The sequence below is a fragment of the Sinohyriopsis cumingii genome, unplaced genomic scaffold (genome assembly GCF_028554795.1).
Source record: "Sinohyriopsis cumingii isolate HCF-2022 unplaced genomic scaffold, ASM2855479v2 utg002028l, whole genome shotgun sequence".
Classification (NCBI taxonomy): Eukaryota; Metazoa; Mollusca; class Bivalvia; order Unionida; family Unionidae; genus Sinohyriopsis; species Sinohyriopsis cumingii.
This window is the reverse complement of record NW_028316110.1, coordinates 565,584-585,699: the sequence shown is the minus strand read 5'-3', so window position 1 is coordinate 585,699 and position 20,116 is coordinate 565,584. Positions and strand designations below refer to the sequence as shown.

The following is a 20,116-nucleotide window of genomic DNA, read 5'->3' as shown; positions in this document are numbered from 1 at the left end:
TGTGTGTGTGTGTGTGTGCGTGTGCGTGTGTGTGTGTGCGTGTGCGTGTGTGTGTGTGTGTTTGTGACGTTTAGCGATTTGAACAATAGCAGATAATGAGCATGTTAGACATTCTACAATCAGAGACTTGATGTAAATACGCCCATCACTCACCAAAGACACTGTAACATTACATTGCCGTATAAAATCAAGCAGTATGAATACAGAATGCAGGAATGTCTTAATCACACTACTACATATGATGACATTTGATAGCATTATTGACATTAGACACTGAAAAATGTAGAAAATATAAACTTGGCAAATGGGACAAAAGCAAACCAAATAGCGAGGACATGTCATTTTTTTAAAATCACTTGTTCTGACAATTGACTGAGTAAATGTACAAGTCTGATTTGTGTTATGAATACAAAATTTTATTAACTCCGAATGGTAGCTGAATTTTTGACATGCGGATATAATTAAGAAATATAACTGACTTACAACTGAAATGAAAACATTTGGAACTATTTATCGTTCAAAGTGAGGTAAAATTACTTTTTGTTATTCATAGTTATCAATTGTGAAATATATCAAGTGAAGTTTCAATTTGTTCTCTTTTACGTTTTAAAAAAGGAGCGTACGTTGACACCATTTACAGATTTTAGGCAACTTTAGTGTCAGACAAACGAATCTCTGCATGCATCAATCGCTAAGACGTACTTGACAGATATTAAAAAATTACGGTAAGCATGCAAAGACTATTCTATTTATGTTATACTTTTCGGAAGGCGGATACTTTGAAGGCGCAGATAAGTTCTTTAACTGCTGCGTGCATATAATAAAATTAACATAATAATTTACACAATGCACTCAATAATAATGGGACAATTACAGCAACGTTTTTTCTCGAGTCACAAGGTACTCAACGGAGTTGGGCTACTGTGAAAAATAAATAAATTCTGACCCTAACATAAGATACTTATGTAATATACACATGTTGATTCTTTTCTATCTGACTTCTTACTTTATAATTATTTACTGTAGAACGCTGTGTAATTCAAACATGTTCTTGTAGTTCGCGTTTTACTCTGCAATTTCTTTATTTTAGTGTTTTCCTGGCTAAGTGCATCATAAGGTGCAAACGCCAGAAATGTTTTTCCTACCTTAACTATTACTAATAGTTATATATATATATATATATATATATATATATATATATATATATATATATATATATATATATATATATATATATATATATAGTTATATGTAGAGAGAGAGAGAGAGAGTTTTAATCAGACCACTATTTCATTTACGATGGATGGAACTGAATGTTAATATATTTTTATAAAGAAAATGTGCATTAAATTGGCATTTAAAAAAAACAATTTTTCATTAATATTATTATGCGACATTTTAAGGTGTTCTGCGGTATTGTTCAGCCCCATGCAATGAAATAGGTAGGAGGAACCCACTGTTCTCCACCAAATAAAATCACCTAACACCAACAGTTCATATATTTGTCGGTCGGGAATTCAATACCAATATCAAAATAAAAGCAAATATTTTGTTGTAAACTAAATAGTGCATCTCAAGAGATTATACCCTTGCTACCACCACCCCCGCATTGTTTACCCAGTAGATTGTTTGTATGACTGTACAATAATCTATGATCCGGTAGACCTGATCGCGATTAATGATTATCTAAAGGATACGGAAACGGGTGAGAGGGTGGGTAGATTTTAGACGAGGTTTTCCATTAAAACATTATGCAGCTGTATTTCTAAATTTGCGGATGTATATCACCTGACGGAAAGTCACCTCCGCCATTGTTGACCTCTTATCATCAATATAGACATAGCCTAACTCACCGGCTTGATTGTCACCTTAAACAATATATACCCATAACACAAAGTGGATCAATAACCGACTCGATAGCAACTCTGAATACCAAGGTGTAATTGTAAGTTTACCAGCAATGACAGGACACCCACTGAGAGACATTGATTACAAAAACCGTCTGCAATATTTCCGTATCTCCTCACTTTAAAGCCAAACAAAACTTGAATAATCGTTATATGACTCGTATAAACAGTTTATTCAGAAATCCAAGCTTCAAATTAATTCAAGAAACTGTTATGTTTTGTTCAAGTCGTTTAAGTCGTTTAATACAATTTACAGATCAATCAAAAGGAAATTCACATGTCTAATTTAGACACGTAGACAAAATGAAATGAATAATTAAAAAGAGACAAAATATTAATAAATATAATGACATTGGAGCGTATGTTGTGACTTAAGTACGATAAGAAGCATTAGAAATTAAAAGTATACATTGAATGTGGTTTCCAACTCACATTCCATCGCCAATTGTTTCCCAGTCTTTCCTGACTTATCTCCTTGTATATGTGTGAGAAAGGTCCATGACCTAAAAACAGAATGATGCAATATTTAATCGATACTGATGCGTGTTAGTGGCATTTGTGATGTTAACAGTTAATTTTTTTTAAATTTGTCCTGATCTCAACTAACGGACATGCAGTGAGCAAGCTTAGTGTTCAGCTATAAATTGCTGAGGGTTTACCTGCAGTAAAATATGGTATCTAATTCATAGAATCCCGTGCTTTATTTAGATCTTTTACAAATGAAGTTTTTCCTCCAAGTGATAATATACGTATCTAATTAAGCTGTTCCAGTAATTCCTTGCTTAGAGGCATAAAATAAAATAAAATTATTCAGCTTCATTGATAAATGTTATGTTGGATTCTCTACATATTGAATATTTGTTTTTGTGTTTTATAGTTGAATTTTATAACAAAATAATTTTGTTAAATGATGAATATATTTCTTTTTCTTGTGCAGCAACTAAATTAATTTGTTCCAAACACCCCTATGCGTGTATTTGATTCATACTATTACTTTGGAGACACTAAGTCCTATCTTCATTTTGATTTTACGAAACTATCAATAAAAGGTCTGATATAACTTATTCAAGTAATCAACCGTTAAATTAGTTATTTGCATATTTGTATTCAAAGTTTGTCGATGATTTAATGTATGCACGTAATGTAAAGATGTTGTTTCTTTTCTGATATCAGCGTATAAAATGTCTACCAGTTTTCTACATAAAGAGTGGTATAATAGTTTAGCGATCAATGTGTGCATCGTCATTTGGATGTACTTAGAGAGTATATAAAACATTCGAATTCGTGGAGTAATAATTGTATAGTATTGTACACAAATGAGCTACATCTATAGGAAGTTTGTATTCTAAAGGTAATATGTGGACACAAAACCATTAGATATACTTAATAATATAAAGAAATGCATACTTTAACTGTTTCAGCACTGTTTATTTCGCTTTTTCGGTTAATACTTTAAATATAATGCAAGATTCCTTCTACAAAATATAGTTCTCGCCTCATTTCAAAAATTGTACATTTTGAAAACGTACCTAAGTCATGACACAGTGCTGCAATTCGTATACATTCCTCTTCCCAATCAGCCATCATTATGTCGGTATCGTGGGTCCATTTCTTTAACCCTTCTATCATTTTGCAGGCGAGATGATAAACGCTACAATGTTAAAATATCAAACCTTTAAAGACATGAATTTCATTGTTGACTATGATCACAACGTCATGTACTTAAAAATCTTTAATGAAATGGTATTCAATTATATTTTCTAGTAGAACTCAACAGCTGCATTGCTTTTGTTGTTCTAGTCTAATTAAAGTTCATATCTTTGTATACTGTTACGGATATCTGCAATATTTATTAATTTATATTATAGTTTTACGTTAGTCATTTGGGATGTTGATGTTAATATTCCAATTCTTTCAATTCAGTGACTGGCTTGTATCACAGTAAAAGTTCAATTATAATTGTGTAAAATCGTAATAGGTCAAGGCCGATTGATAAAGCCAAGTCCACGAGTATTTCAGTCAAGTATGCCACGCTTTAGTTCCAATGGAGTTCACGAAAATATCACGTGAAACTATGAGTATATTCGTCTTGTGGAATTATTATGCACGCTTATGTTGGCTTAATAATTTTAGTTTTACCTTGTCACGCTGCCACAGATCGGTTTTAATTAAGCAACAGTTTTCGTTGACAGTTTAAGTGAGGATACAATCTGTTCAGAATATAGCAGGAGAACAAAGCCTTTATTAGATTATATATTTTATTAGCAAGCTGAGATGTTCTATGAAGTCTTGGAGTAACTGTGGGTGTCAAAAGAGCAGCAAATAGATTTGTATGGCTAAAAGAAGAAATTAACATTATCCGTCGTTTTGTTTTCGGTTGGTTTGCCGACAAGGAGTACTTAATGCTAACAGCGTGACAACAAGGAGACTGTAAAATTATAAATTAACAAATATACACTTTAAAGTTACAAATATAAATATTGCAAACCATAAAAGAGAAAATGAAAATATTATAGAAAATTGTAGGAAATACTTAGAAAATCTAACGAATGAACCAAAAATATAATAAAATTGAGAGCAATTTAAGAAATATTTTTAATGTAAAAATTTAATTTTTGCAAATACTGTACCTGTATTCATAGCTCAAAGGTTAAAAAGTAAATGAACATTACACAATGATAATGAAATTTTAAAAATTTAAAAACTTGTAATGGTTTTAAGTTGTGTGTTGTGTGCGCAGGCGTATATATCATATTCCTACTAATGATAATAAAAATACAAATCAATACATGTTTTAAGTTCACTTACGTTAAATAGGAATCATATTTCTTTTCAATCATTTCGCAAAAGTCAATTCGTTTTTGCTAGTTTCACATTTCTTAGCTTGAATTGATTTTTGTCTCTCCATCTTTTGAAATCTCCTTTTGCTTCTTTTCTCTTCGCATTTACCACAATCCATCCCACAAGGTTAACGTATTCACTGTGCTCTGAAAAGCCCACAATGTTCAACTCTCTGTGACCTGCAATCTTAAACCTACGGATGTTTCCAAAATTAAATGCTTCCTTCTGGTCGTACATTTGTGTCTATAGTAGTTCCCATAACTACTCCTATCACAAAAGCGTAATATCAACATGGGCAAGTCAACATTTCAAATCGATACAGTAACATTAAAGAAAAAATACATCTGACAGAAATAAGATTCCAAATGCGATATCCTGCAAAAATAGTTATGCACAACAAAATGGATCACAAAATTCTGTCAATTATAACCCACAACAGCCTTATATGAAATAAGTATTTTGGAGTGTTACAATATTATACAAACCCTATACTGTGCACAAATCGTGTATGAGTTGCACCAGGGTACACATATTCTGTGCAACCAAGTTGTTTCACAAACCGCAGTCTTTGAAACTCTCTTGTGTCAATGATTTGGACAGTTAATGGATCTAGCTCTATCACACCATGTACCGGATCCAACACACTCTGAATAATCAAAAGGAACAAAGTCGATTATAGCAGTGCCAAAATGTGAGCAGCAATGGATAAAATGTCATATTCATTTACAAGTGCGAGATGAAATTCTGAATGTTTTGTATTTAAACTAACTATTTATATCCTAAGAGTTTTAATCTACAGCATGTGCTAACTGGTTGTGTGATAAAAAGCATACTTTGAATTTACTGATTATACCAAAACAATTGATCGTAAGTTATCAAATTGTTGCTGAAAATGGACAATGGACAATGAAATAATTGAAAGCTACATAGAACATATCCAACAATCCCGAAATTGTTAATCGCACAACTGTTAGTATTTATTCCTATTTTTGTTGTCTTTTTATCTGGTAGTCAAAATTATTTCTGGAAGTTTCATTTATTGATAAAGCTAAATACCGGCCATATGATGCATATTTTTTATAGGCCACAACATTTACTGGAGTCTACAAAGTTTGTACCATTTTGAAAATTGATTCGCATACTAGTTGTGTCGCAAGTACTTCATACACAAAATTTAGTTTAAAACTAAAACAGGTTTTCAACGAGTAGACAACAATTGCAATTTTTTAAAAATATTTTTATGAATACATGTTGCTTTCCATACTGTCTAGTGTTCATGGAAACGACAATTTCTAAACTATTCGAGTATTTGTACGAATGTATCGGAGTTTCTAAATGGGTAAATAGGTACGTCTATTGTTATATTATTTTTCACAAAAATATAATCTTTTCAAGCAGAAACACTAATTTACCCAGCTATTTGGAACTATTTGACAATCTTAATTCTACACAACACAACGTCTACAAATTAAAAGATCTCGCATTCTGCAAAATTACGAAAAGCGTTGAAATATATTTCATGTAAATTCGGCAATAATGTGATGGCTAAAGTAAATAAATTACCTGCTATAAAATACAGTCTGGAAATTACTTCCAGATACTGTGCTTAAAATCAAACAATGTCACTTTCCATTCGAGGGCAAACACATAGCAGTAGCAAATAAGGCATACAATAAACACACAAGGAAATGTTTGAACTTCCAGTGGTTTTGGGTCTAATTAAAGTACTGTTTGGAACTTGAAGAGAACACGACTTATTGGCTTGGACTTCGATGTTAAAATGGCAACATAGTTGCTTTTGACTTACAAACGTCGTAGCATGAGCTCCAACAGCAGCAAGAAGATGGGAAGCGGTAGGATGACGATTGCAGTATAGTAGCATCAGCAGTCGCAGTGGTAGTAGTGATAGCAGTTGACGCAGAAGTAGTAGTTGTAGTAGTTGAAGTATTTGCAATAGTGTAAGCAATAATAGTTATATTCGTCATAGTGGTAGTGATAGTAACAATGGTTGCGGTAATAGTAATACAAAAGTCTGTTTCATTTGGCAGCAGTGATAACCATAATAGTTTCAGCAGCAAATTTAGCAATATCAGTAATTGTACTAGTAATAGTAGCATCATCAGCATCAGTTGCAATAGCACTGTGGTGCTGGCATCACGATGCAACTTTTGAATTCCTTCGGAGCCAGCTGCATAAACAGTTTCGTAGTAAATACTGACAAAACGTGTCTCCATAGTGTTGATGTTCAATACGTTACCTACCGTTAAATATATTCGCGCAGTATTATGGATTGCGATGTTTGATGTGTCCGATGAGCAATAGGACTATAGTAGGAAGTTTCCACAGAAGTCATCTGTTTTTCTTTACACATTCTTTCTCTTGATTTCTCTTACATTTCATTCTTCCTATCTTTCTTTTTGTTTCTTGCTGACAAGGGTGTTGACATCATCTTTTGGGCCTAGACTTCGCACTTCAAAGGAAGGAAAGGTGTTGCAATAATTCTCCATACTGCTGTAATGTTTCATTTTCTGACAACTCTGTTCGATCCATTGTAACTGTCGTGATGACTGAAATCTCTGTGAGATCAGGATCAGGACGTCAGTGCGGTATCCAAAAAGGGATAAAAGCTACCGATGCGATATTAAATAACTGAACCCGCATCGTGACACCAGTCGCGAAACAATGCGTACCAATCTCAAATAATTTGGAGTGGTAGGTTTACAATCGACCAGTAAATACACATAAGGCCATTGAGTGGCATAGTCATTAATATAATTCAATCAAGGTGTTCATAATTGTTTAGCGAGGCCGTGAACTTGAGATTTGTGTCTTTGATTCTCCATAAAGAAAAACACAATGAGCACTGAGACTGACTGTGAGAACTGCTCTACATTGTTGAACAAATTGTTATTTATGAAAATGATACTTGTATTACTAGGATGTCCTTTAAATGTAAACCAAAGTATAATTTCTTCTTCGTCCTATTCTAACATTTCTTCGAAGATGACAAAATGCCTTTTATAATAGTCAACCACGATTCTATCGTCTTCGCAAGTAATTTCTTCCACAAACGAAACGGGTCAACTTTGACTATCTTTGTACAGCAAGTATGCGGATTACCACTGTTTGTAGAAGGATACGTTGTGGTGGATGACGCAGCAAAATTGATTTGTGTTCCATGAGACATTTGACAAATTTGTTTCATGAATGAACCACCTTATCCATCAATTAAAAGTTATTATTATTATTATTATTATTATTATTATTATTATTATTATTTCATTCTAAACTCGTTCCAGCCAGTAACATATTGGTGTATATTGTACTTGTTAAACACATATTTTGCTAATTAATTGCGTGCGTTGGAAGTCTTGTTATACGCGCATTAATTGCAAAGTATTGCATATTCCATATGCCGACGTGAACATAATCTCATAAGAATAGGAAACCATGCCAGCAAATGATGGAAGGTGATTCTCCGAGTCGCATGTAGTGCGAAAAGCTTCATATCTACAACTGTATGTGCGCGAGAGAGAGAGAGAGGGGGAGAGAGAGACAGAGACAGAGACAGACAGACAGACCGACAGAGACAGAGAGGGATTCATTAATTGAGGTTTGGGTTCGTACTCAAGACTAGATCAAGCTTTCCTACTAGCGGAAAGTGGTTTATAACATGAAAGTCGGCGAATCCCAGATACAATGTAACTGATCTGTTGAATATAAGCATATATTTCTTACTGTCAGAACCTGCTTTAAATAAAAAATATTAACAATGTGACAGTTGGGCGAGAAAACGCATAACCGATGTTGGCATTTAAAATATTATGGAAATAACATAAGATTGACGAAAGAAACTGTCTAGAACCGTGATAAAAGAAAGTGGTACATGAAAACAATACATAAAGGTGCCGAGAGATGTACTTTTTAAGATATCGCAGGGTAAAAAACTCAGCAGGGGTTCGAACCCGCTACCTCCAGCATCCGAGGCTGACACACTAACCACTAGGCCACCAGAGCGGTCTTATACTTTTGTGTATAGCTTTTTCCTATTAAATTATTTATCAATGTCTAAGAATCCATTTTTCATGACTTTTGACATTATTTCCAATATTACCCACGGAATACACATACGGCTACAATAATGACGCCCACATATTTGCTGTATAAATGAGGTACCAAATTATACGCTGCCGCCCAAAGAGGCGGGGGAGGGGGGGGGTGCGATAAATGTGCGTATGTATGTACGCATCTAGAAGGTGTATGTATCTGTTTACTTATGTTAATGCGTATCACATCGCTGCATTGTAGTTAGAAAAAGTGTAGATAGTTAGGTAATAGGTACTACCGGTCTGGACTGGAATTATCCTTGATTTGCTTTTGCTACATTTTGAACAATAAGTTTTAAGGACCACAATTAAGGGTACGTTTATAGTTTTGAATAAGTAAATTTCAATAATACCATTATCCATTTGGCTTATTGTACGTAAGGTACAACACAGTTAAATATTAGCAGACCGTCATGGTACGCCTTGTGTACATTGGTCAATATCGGTGTCTCACTATGCTGCGCATGGTGTACAAGTAGCCTACTATTTGGAGACATGGCTAGATCGTTTAAATATTTTACTCTTAGTAACAATGTGTATATGTTGCCCTTGTGCAACGTGAGTCCACCGATGTAATCCAAATATTCCAACATGTACACTGAATGGAAATGACAGTGATTTGTTTAGTTGTCAGTATTTATTCGGCATATATCGATTTAATAGCTGTGTTTCTTAGCAAAGATAGTGGCAGTACGTTTTCAACACGTAGCTGACATGACACATGTAAATTTTAGCGACTTACCTGTGCAGCATATACGGCATAAGTAAATACCAGTGTCTCGCTATGGTTACCATTGTGCACTATCGCGCACTTTAAGTCATGCCAAAATCGCTTGGAAAGAACATACTGTTTTAAAACTTATATGCGGCTATTGTATAAATTTAATCCAGATATACACTATCAATATTCTACTACGCTCATCGAACATGAAACAGCATTGTTTTCGTTTATCTTGAAATCAAATATAGTTGTGACTATTTTTATGTCAAAAAATGAAGTAAGTGGAACAGTTATTTTTTTGGAAATAATACAAAATTAAGGCTATAGTAATCTGAGTATCAAAATTATTGCAGATAGCATTTTAAAAAGAAAACACAATTTTTAAAATATTAGATGGAAATGGTTGCTGATTTTTTTATGATACTGATTCCAACTTTAAGTTTGTACTTACCTTCCATTTACTTGAGTCTGTCATTTTGTACTTGATGTCAGCAATATTTGCCAAGGGATATACAAGATTTTAGTATGCTTTTGCAGCCTGAAAATTGAATATACAGTTTTACTTTGGTACATAGCTATATATGTGTACCAATTAATTTTTAAGATTGAAAATCAGTATACGCTCGAAGACTATTACGTCTGCAATCTACAGGTAAACAATAGTATGCTTAATGTCAAAGTTGCAAACATCGCTATTTCAGCAAGTTATTTTAATGATATACTCTGCCAGAATAACTTTTATGGTACATCCGTTACTAACATAGATGGCTTTATATCCACACATTAAATCGCATATTCTGTCCTAAAAAGCTTTTAAATTATACGTGCCTGTGCATGTGGTTGTACATGAACATAGTTTTATAGAGTGGATTTTACCAAACCACTTACCGACTCATAAAACTCGCATTATTTACCTTATGTTGAACTTTCTATCCTGCTATCATTCCGTAGGAATGTTTGATATTGAATTCTGCGTACATTTAATTCAATGTAATACCTGTAGCTGCCGAACTATCTCATTTTCTCCTTTGTGTGCAGCACGGCTGATTACATATGCCTCCATTTTGGGGTGTAACCAGTTGGGTTAACATTTGGATATATTCAGTTCTTTTCATCTAAGTTCTATATAATCAATCCCGAAATCGAACAATGTATTTGGTTCCTTCGGTTTCGGGTCGTTTGGTTTACAAAGGTATAAGATGATTCTTAGTTGGCATTTGGGGAGTTCTTAATGTGACTATCAACAGACCATAGAGTTTGCCAGCTATTTTGCACCCTGTCATCGTACATTGTTAGCCAATAGCCACAGCTTTGGCATTTGCTAATATTAAAGGTGTTTAACATAACTTCCATAGTCTGCTTCTCAGGGGAAGTAAGTTCGAAAACCAGTATGCTTACGTTGAAGTTCCAGTTTCTTCCCTTGCAGTTTTTGAGCCATATTATTCGTTTGATAGGTTTTACAAGCATAATGCTATTAAGGACGTATTGTTTGTGTTACATTTCCACTGTACAGTCTTCCAAATTATTTGTATATATTTATTCCAGATATAATTATCTGGGCTCCAGTGTATAAACATTGGATATATTTATCTTTATTTCTTTACACTTTCGTTGCATACACCAATTTACATTCATACTCTCTCTCTCTCTCTCTCGTCCACACTCATAATATTACATTAAACTCAATATTGTAAGCAGAATTCACAATGTCAACTTCAACTGGTGTTGTGGGTTTCCCATAGGTATTAACTTTTTATGTCTTTCCATCAAGCAACGAAACAGAAATAATTCAACCTAGCCCAAAATACACACTTGCTTGCAGAGGCAGCGCATGATGTGATGTGACACATGGTACACCGGTCACATTGGTGTGTTACTTCATTATACAAAGATTAGACTTATTGCAGCAGCTGGATTCAGATGATAAATAAGAAAGACAAACAATGTAAAACAACATGACGGGGCAAATATATCTGACTGTCACTGCCTTTTAGCGAGAGCCAAACAAAGTCAGAGCTCAATGGAGGTATGCAATCAGTCGGGTTAATCAATCAGAATTTTAGGGGAAGCAGAATACTGGCTTTATCCGGCGGCCTGTCATACATGAAAGATAAGAGAGTATACCAGACCCGGGAAGTACCATGCAACCTATGATGGTCGAACAAATTCAAGAACGACAGGGTGCCTTTTGAAAGAATTTCTGAAATAAACAAATGGACAAACACAGAAAAGATATAAGCCACCAGTCTGATGGAGACTTCACAAGAAATACTCTGTGATTTGAAACAAGAAATGCGTCGAAGCTTTCCTCTTCTTGTATTTGCTTTAATAGCGAGCTTTGAGCCCAGAAACCATTCAGAGCTTTACGGAGCTCGGATGAAAAAAGGAGTTCGACAAAAGTCAAAACTATCTCAAGATATTTGCGAACAACTACGAAGAGACTGCTTTGTTGATGCCTTAAATGGTGAAGAACTACAATGTGCAAGTGACCAGGGATAAGTCAGAAAATGGATGATGGTCTACATTTTGTTGTCAGAATTAGAATCTTTTCAGAGGGGTACTGGTATATGCACTGCAATGCCTAGCGGGCTAAGAATGGGACAATGAACAGAAGAAGAAGCGAGTATACTAATGAGTAGAAATGCTCCGAGTCTCAATTAAATGATATCATGGATTATGTGGCCACGATTGAGGAGAGTGACTAACGAAATCAAACAAGAACCAAGATATGCTGCTAATAAAGTAAAGGGGGACATTTGAAGTGGGCATGCAGCAAAAGACCGACATAATTATCAGAGAAACCTAAGGGACCTTGAGTCGAAGGTATTAATACAAACACGCAAGCAGAAAAATTAATTAGAACTGAATCTGTGTATCAGGTTTCTGGGACCCAACACAGTATGTATTACCAAAAATGATTTTCACCTAATCACGATTGACCATACATAAAAACAATAATTTATAATGTTTATGTAAATTGACTTATTGGCACTGGCTGAATGGTAACATTGCTTCACCCAAAGACATATTATGCTACAAATGTGTCGGTGGGACGACTACTCGAACAAGACTATGGAATTTTGAAACTGGTTGTTGTGTACAAATTATCATAAAGGTATGTGGTAGATGCTATATACATGACAAGTAGTTGACTGAACCTATTGTGGGCTAATTAGAATCAACATTACCCAGTAGGTTTATATTGTTAGGCTGTATGGGGCCATATAGAACATACTATGTTAAAATTCCCCATAGGTTTAACGTGAAATGATATTATGGGCATACAATGTGTTTATGTAGTCAAAGGTTTATATAGGGTAAAATGTGTTTATGGGGCGAAACGGGAAAGGTAATGTGAAATTTATTTCGGCTATCCTACACATCACATATATAATCAAGTATCGGCATCTTGATTACTATCCAATCACACACCATATAATCCAATTAAAGCCTCCAATTATAATCCGAACACATCACATATATTATCCAGTAATCGCCTTTTATTGCAATCCAGAAATACCCCTAATATTCATCGCAAATTGTATAAATGTCTATGCAAACGCTCTGTGCTGACAAAACAGTAGCATACTATCAAACACAAAGGTATGATATGTTTATATACTACAAATACTACTACTACTAGTATGCCTTTCCAAACAAATAATATTGGAAGAGAAAGGTCCATTGTTTTAAGTTTCTTTTCTGAGGAGAAAGAAAAAGACATACAAAAACACAACCATACAATTTTGCAAATATGATTTATAGTTCTTTCTTTTGTGAGATTTCGATGGCTCTGAGAAGAGATTCTGAATTTTGCCACTGCTCTCCCTTAGTGGTCACACATCCTGGGTTTAACATTTCAGATCTCACAGCAGTTCTTCCCATTTGTCCTTCACCACATCTTGGCGGACACCACGGGCCTAGAAAAAGCTCGTTTGTTTGTTTTCACAGTCTTCCTTCTCCTCTGCTGGCATCCATTGTGGATTGCCCAATCGGCGGAATATTTCCTAGATCTTCATCCAGCTGGTACTGAGGCAATGGAATGGCCTCTCTCTCCATTCCCCTGCTCCTTCATCCTTTTTTCTGAGGCCACGTCGCTTTGAGCTTCAGTACTTCTTCTTTCATCGCATCTTTGACGATCTTTTCTGCAACTCTCAGACAAGTGATTTCTCTCTTCAAGTGTCACTTGGGGCGTGTAGATAACTAATTATTCCACCCGATCCAGGAGATCCTGAAATATTTCCATTAAGCTGATGGTCATATTCAGCATGCCAACGTTTGCCGTTCTTCTTTTGCTCACTGTTTATCATGAATTGCAAGAGAGGCAAACACAGCCCTTTTTACACTTTAAGCACAGATGTGAAGTCAAACATCCATCCCACAAATACATAAGGAAAAATAAATTACGCGGAATTGAATGAACCCTTTTTCTCAATATTTTCATAGGTTTACTGACTGGTAAGAGAGTGTTTATAAGCACACTCTATCCCCATCCAAACAGACACAATACGCAGCGAAATACATTTTACAAAAACATTAATCTTGATATGTTTATAGACAACGACATATATAAACACACTCAAAACATAAACCATAAGTTTTTTCTGGCAGAATGATTAGAACATCCCATTTCTAGAGATTAGTGTTGTGATGTAAAGTACTGTTTCATTATGATGAGTGGACCTGAATTTACTTTATTTCAGGCGGCCAAGTCTTATTGCGGCAGAAGGACGGTTCTGACCAACGAGAAATCCTATGTGCTCATTATGCACATGACCTGTTTTTTCCTCATCATGTTGTTTCCCAAGCTGTTGTTACCATCAAAGATAATTTTGAGAACTTAGATGTTCCTTCCCGTACTTAGGAATAAAGATAAGAACTTACAGTTGTGTTCAGATATAATTCGAGAGGCTTTATTGAATTTAATTACTTATCAGATATGCAAAGTGTTCCTTGACTTTTGGACAAATTCAATCGATATTATTGAGAACGCATTCAAAGACATTATGGATTGCATCATTGAGAACATTGAAGACTACGGGAATTCACTCGAAACATTCATTATTTTTGGACTTGTGAGAGGACATTTGGGACTATTTTGGAATTAATTCACAAAACTGTGTCGCTTGAAGTTACATGTTGTATTGTACAGAAATACATAAAACCCGGAGATTTCGTTCGTTCTGAAGATTATCTTCGTATGTGAGAGACATATAAAGTAACTTCCAGAACATTTAGAACCACCGGTTACACGTACATGGTGCAATTTAAGTATTTAAGTCTGAAGTGACACCAGAAATAGCAGCAATTGTCATTACAGATTTGTGGGACTCATTGAACGAGAAAGCCAAGCTAAAGATAGCTATAGTTTGAGACTCTCCATCAATAACGATAGTCTGAAATCTCTTATCTCGGTCAGGTTTGATACGACATACTTTACACCTTCCGATGTCGACGAGGTTAACATGACCGATGGATAAACATGAGAATGAACTGAAGTCAAACTTCAAGAAAGACATGGACAAGAATTAAAATAAACCAGCAGATTCTATCTTTTTACTTTGAATGCGCACAATAGACTGGCATTCATATCCATATCTCCAGTTGAGTTTATCGTGCTTGTGAGAAGTGTATCATGTCAAGTGTGTCCGAAACTATTGAGAACAAACAGAAAGTGGACTAGAAGTCCTTTGTTGATCATTTGATCCTTACTTATACTGCTACAAAACATGACCGTATGTGATGATATGTAGGTATCCTAGGTTGATGCATATCCTGGACTTACATACCCAAATTCACAATGTAGAAAGTAAAAATGGGTACATTTGACTCATACATTCATACTGCCTCACCATGAAAACCTATGGGGTAATGCTAATTTCCGTCAGACCCCCAATAGCCTCACACAACTAGAACCGCTCCGGGACCTTCACCACTTGTAATTGGTTATAACCTTCAAAGAAAGTTTATATATCCAATATATATGGTAAAATGATGGCTAGCGTTTAAAATGTTATCTCGAAAATCAAATACAATCTGTTTTCCGAAATACTTTTGGAAGACGTATGTGGTCACCTCGAACAGAAATAATTGTGAATGACCTATTCACATGCAGGAAAGGATCGGTTCCAGTGTCAAGATTTGAGCAGTATATCTCATTTTGAAGAGCTCTGGGTTGTTCTGAAAACGATCGTGTGGTTTTTTCATGTATCGTTCATGTGTGCGGCAATCCAAGAATCGAAAGATGGTGGATATCCTTCCAAACCTTCGCCACTTTGAATGAATATTGTCCTATTATGTTATCCTCTTCTTTCTTGATCATTCATTGTAACTCAGGATTACAAAAAATACCGTTACATACTTTTACGTTCATATCTGCAAATTTATAGAAAGAGGGATTATATCCAAGTATTTAACTTATGACCAGAACAATTACGTTGTCCATTTGTGCAAATAACCATTGTCAAAATTGTGCTTGTGTCAATCTCTGGTGTTTGAAAGTTATTTCATTCTCTGCCTTTTGGCGTTCCAAACAATTGATCAGGCAGAAATATTACGTGTTCAGGTGTCACGTCGTCTGGTGCACATTCCATGCTACCACGGTCGGTTAATTGTAAGCTTTGACTCGATATCATAACACGTCGGTAAATTGGAAATTATTCTGATCTGCAACCAATTTCATATATGTTCTTTCAAATTTCTTTTGCTTCAGGAATTTCACTTAATATCTTTTTTTTAAAATTACTTTGAAACAATTGGTTACGAAATGTTTTGCCTTGTCTATTAATCACTCCAGAGAGTGTGGATCACATTGTCTCAATACGAGTTTTAAAGCTCACATTAACTGTGAACTTGTTTTAGAAGTCTGGAGATCTACCCTGTCTTATTATGAAAACACATTAATGCCTCATCACTCGTTTTAAAAGAGGTCCCGCTGTTGATCGTTACAAATTAGTAGTGACCTTTAACAATGATTCCATCAGCATGGGTAGAAATCCTCCTCGTTCAACGGGCATGTCTTTCTATCGATTGATTCGTAATTTGATGTTAGATTTTGGGAAAGATCGCGACGATGTCTTATTATTTGCTGTTTTCTTTTCTATATTGGCCAAAGGTACCGTATATTTAAAATGTTTGAAAATCATTATCAGACCATATAGCTGATCCAGTTAGGTGCTTCTTGAATGATTGCGTTTTCATCACATAATTGAATTGGGTAAATTGTTAGACAAAACATCACAATGTTTAGGCAGACGTGGAGAGAGACAGTAAGTAGAAAGGAGGTTATATTGGAATATGATGTGGCATGGCTTCTGTCACATCTTTGTTCAGGAGGTAAAACCTGAAGCGAATCTTATCTAGTCATTCATATTCTTATACTGAAAATAGTATCCACTAACTGTTGGTCCCTGCTCTCAGCGGACTAAGTCGTGCCAGTTCTTATTTGGAAACATCCACTAAACGTTGTAATACACATGTTCTGCTTTTGTACCATACTTTTAGGAGATGCAGCTTTTCTTGGTACAAAGGTAGCAGCTAGTGCAGTGGAAGATATCAACGAATAAAAGGTTATTTAGAGATTAGCTTCCATTTGTATAAATCTGGGAAACAATGTTCTTACATCGGAATTTGCGGGCATGATCATTTACGGAGGATGCAACGAAAACAGCTTCTGTACAGCTTCTTTTCATCCAATCATAGCTATGAAGATTGATCCTTTTGTGTAGCTTTTCAGTTTCTCCGACATACTGAAAGCTACAGATCTTACATGTGATGCGATAAATTATATTCTCTGTTTTGTACGTTTTGTTTGATCCAAGTACGTGTAGCTTTTCTCTAATCACTGTACTAGGGAATGTCCTGATCTATATCATATGTTGACAGGTTCTGCGCCTTTTCTCACCACAGGGGCCAGATTTACTAGGGTGTTTTAGGTTAGTGACTGGCTTTAGCTTCGCCCTGACTAGGATGTCCTAGACGTTTTATGGTCGCAGGTAGGCTACTACAGCTTTGTTTGGGAGGATTAACTTTAGTGTATCAAACAGTTCAAAGATGGGCCAGCATTTCCAGATGTTTTACCTATTTTTGGGTTGTCTGGATGGTAGGTCAGGATAAATGGTGTCCTATCTTTTCCTTCTCTCCATATTTTAGCAGGTCATTGCGGTGCGTTTGTTTGGCCTTTTGGACTGCCTCCACTATCAAGCCTTTTGTCGTAGCCTCAGATAAGCAAATAGTTCTTCAGACCCTTTTTGGAACGTTTCATTCATCGTCGGAGCAAATTCTGCGTATCCTCAGTGCCTGGTTATATCAGATTGAATGCATGCAGTGTTTTGGACGACAGCTGGTTGGGAGGAGATACAGGTGTTTGTCAGTTGGTTTTGAATCAATGTCTATATGGAGATAGTTTTGTTCCAGTCTGTTTGTTCTGTCCAGGAATACGTGGCTTGCGTTGGAGAATTCTGACATGAAATGTATTGAAGGATGAATTTGTTTGCTTTATATATTAAATCATCCAGATTTTCTCTTCCATCTTGCCACTTCATTTCTATATCATCGATGAAGCATACCAACTTGCATGGTGTAAGTTCCACCGACGCTAAAGGTTGACCGTCCAGTTTTCCCATAAAAATATTAGCATACGAAGGGGCCATTTTTGTACTCATTCTAGTTCCGTTGATTTGAAGGTAGTTTTCTTCATTAATTTCAAAGTTATTGAATTTTAGGACAAGTTCCAGGAGTTGGAATAGGAAGTGATTGGTGGATTATCTGCGGTTATTGTTTCCATGCTTCCGTACACGCCTGTATCCTTTCGTTGTCTGTTATTATACAAAGATGTGACGTCTAAGAAAACAAGCAATGCATCTGGCTGTAATGGTTCGCATGCTTTGCTTTGTATGAGGTAATCGGTCGTGTCCTGAAAATATGATGGCAATTTGCGGACATGTTGTCTCATGAAATGATAAATATTCTGATATCATATCTGTGGGATGCCCGTTACCGGAGATTATAGGCCTGCCCGGGTTTCTTTGCTTATGAAATTTTGGTAGATGATCAAATCCACCTGTTCTTTGGTTTTCTAAGCTTCAAGGGAAATTTAACATGGGAAAATGGTTGATGCCTTATAGCGTCATGGGAAATTGAACATGGGAATAGATTGTGGGCCTGTATAGCGTCAAGGGAAATTTAACATGGGGAATGGGTCTGTTGAGGCACAATGGGAATTTAACATAGGGAATTTTAACATGGTGGGACTATATAGCGTCAAGGGAAATTGAACATGGTGGGACTATCTAGGGACAATGGAGAATTTGTATAGGGCCTGTCTAGGGACAAAGACGGAAGAGGGCCAAACAAAACAGAGACAGAGACAGACATACACTAGTACAAGCCTGAGATTTATATATAAAGCATTACCAAGACCTGAAAATTTGCTGGGGTGTTCAAATATTTGCATAACTGTAATGATGCTATAAATAGCTATAATCAAGGAAAAGCTCAATGACAAAATGAATGTGACTGAAAGCAATGCTAGAATTACGAAATTGTCCCAGAATTTAAATGAGAATAAACATATCCCCGAAAATTAGGTTACAATGGTTTAGACTAAAATAGATAAACCTAGTAACTACTTACAATATAAACTTGTGTGACGATCGTGGATATACACCCATGTATCTATTTATAGCTATAATCAGCTGAAATTCCTATGAAATCTCACTATCTATGTATAGCTACAACTTGTGGGAAATTCCTTTGGAAAACCCCACTATCTTTTTATAGCCTCAGCTTAAGTGAAGTTCATGTTTATGAACTCTAGTACATATGTATAGCTACAACCTGTGGAAAACCACAAGTCCATATTGATAGTCTCAAAATTTCCAGCGTCAGTGACGTCACTATACTGGACACGGGGATAAATGGCAACATTGTTGCAAGTGACTGACCTGAATACGCGCTACTGTAGGTAGGTAGGTAGAATGTATTTGATAGGGATAAATGGAGTTTTATAGGGACAAACAGAGACCAATACACACACACACACACACACACATGTGTACACGCGCAGACATACGCACAACACGCACACACACACACACACACACACACACACACACACACACACACACCACAGAGGGAAGATGAAAAAAAAAACCCCCAAATATACTATCAGCACAGAGGGAAGCGGGTAAAAAAAGCCAAAATATGCAATCCACACGGAAGGGAAGGAAAACAAACCCAAATATGATATCCATACAAACGTACGCGAACGCATACAAACCTCAAATATACTATCGACACAACGTACGCGAACACACATACAGACACATACCCACACACACACACACACACACAGGGAAGAGGAAAAAGACAAACCTCAAATATACTATCAACACAGAGGGAAGCGGAGAAAACCCCAAAATATACTATCAACACGGAAGGGAGGGAAAACAAGCCCAAATATACTATCCGTACAAACGTACGTGAAAGCATGCAAACCCCAAATATAATATCCACACACGGGAGGAAGAAAAAAAAACACA

At 35.7% G+C, this 20,116-nt stretch overlaps 1 protein-coding gene across 2 annotated transcripts in view; it reads right to left on the bottom strand.

Moving 5' to 3' along the window:
- LOC149771216 (uncharacterized) overlaps window positions 1–10,651 on the bottom strand; it is a 50,301-nt gene extending 39,650 nt beyond the window's left edge. Inside the window, exons 1-5 of one of the 2 annotated variants that reach the window (XM_089948719.1) lie at window positions 10,573–10,651; window positions 10,027–10,113; window positions 5,234–5,394; window positions 3,437–3,558; window positions 2,340–2,410 (exon numbers count right to left, since the gene is read on the bottom strand). In XM_089948719.1, coding sequence (XP_089804845.1) covers window positions 2,340–2,410; window positions 3,437–3,558; window positions 5,234–5,394; window positions 10,027–10,050 — 378 coding nt within the window. In that variant the 5' untranslated portion in view covers window positions 10,051–10,113; window positions 10,573–10,651. Of the gene's footprint in view, window positions 1–2,339; window positions 2,411–3,436; window positions 3,559–5,233; window positions 5,395–10,026; window positions 10,114–10,489 lie in introns of both variants that reach the window. The other variant, XM_089948721.1, reaches the window with a different exon arrangement.
- Between the last annotated feature and the right edge of the window lie 9,465 nt (window positions 10,652–20,116).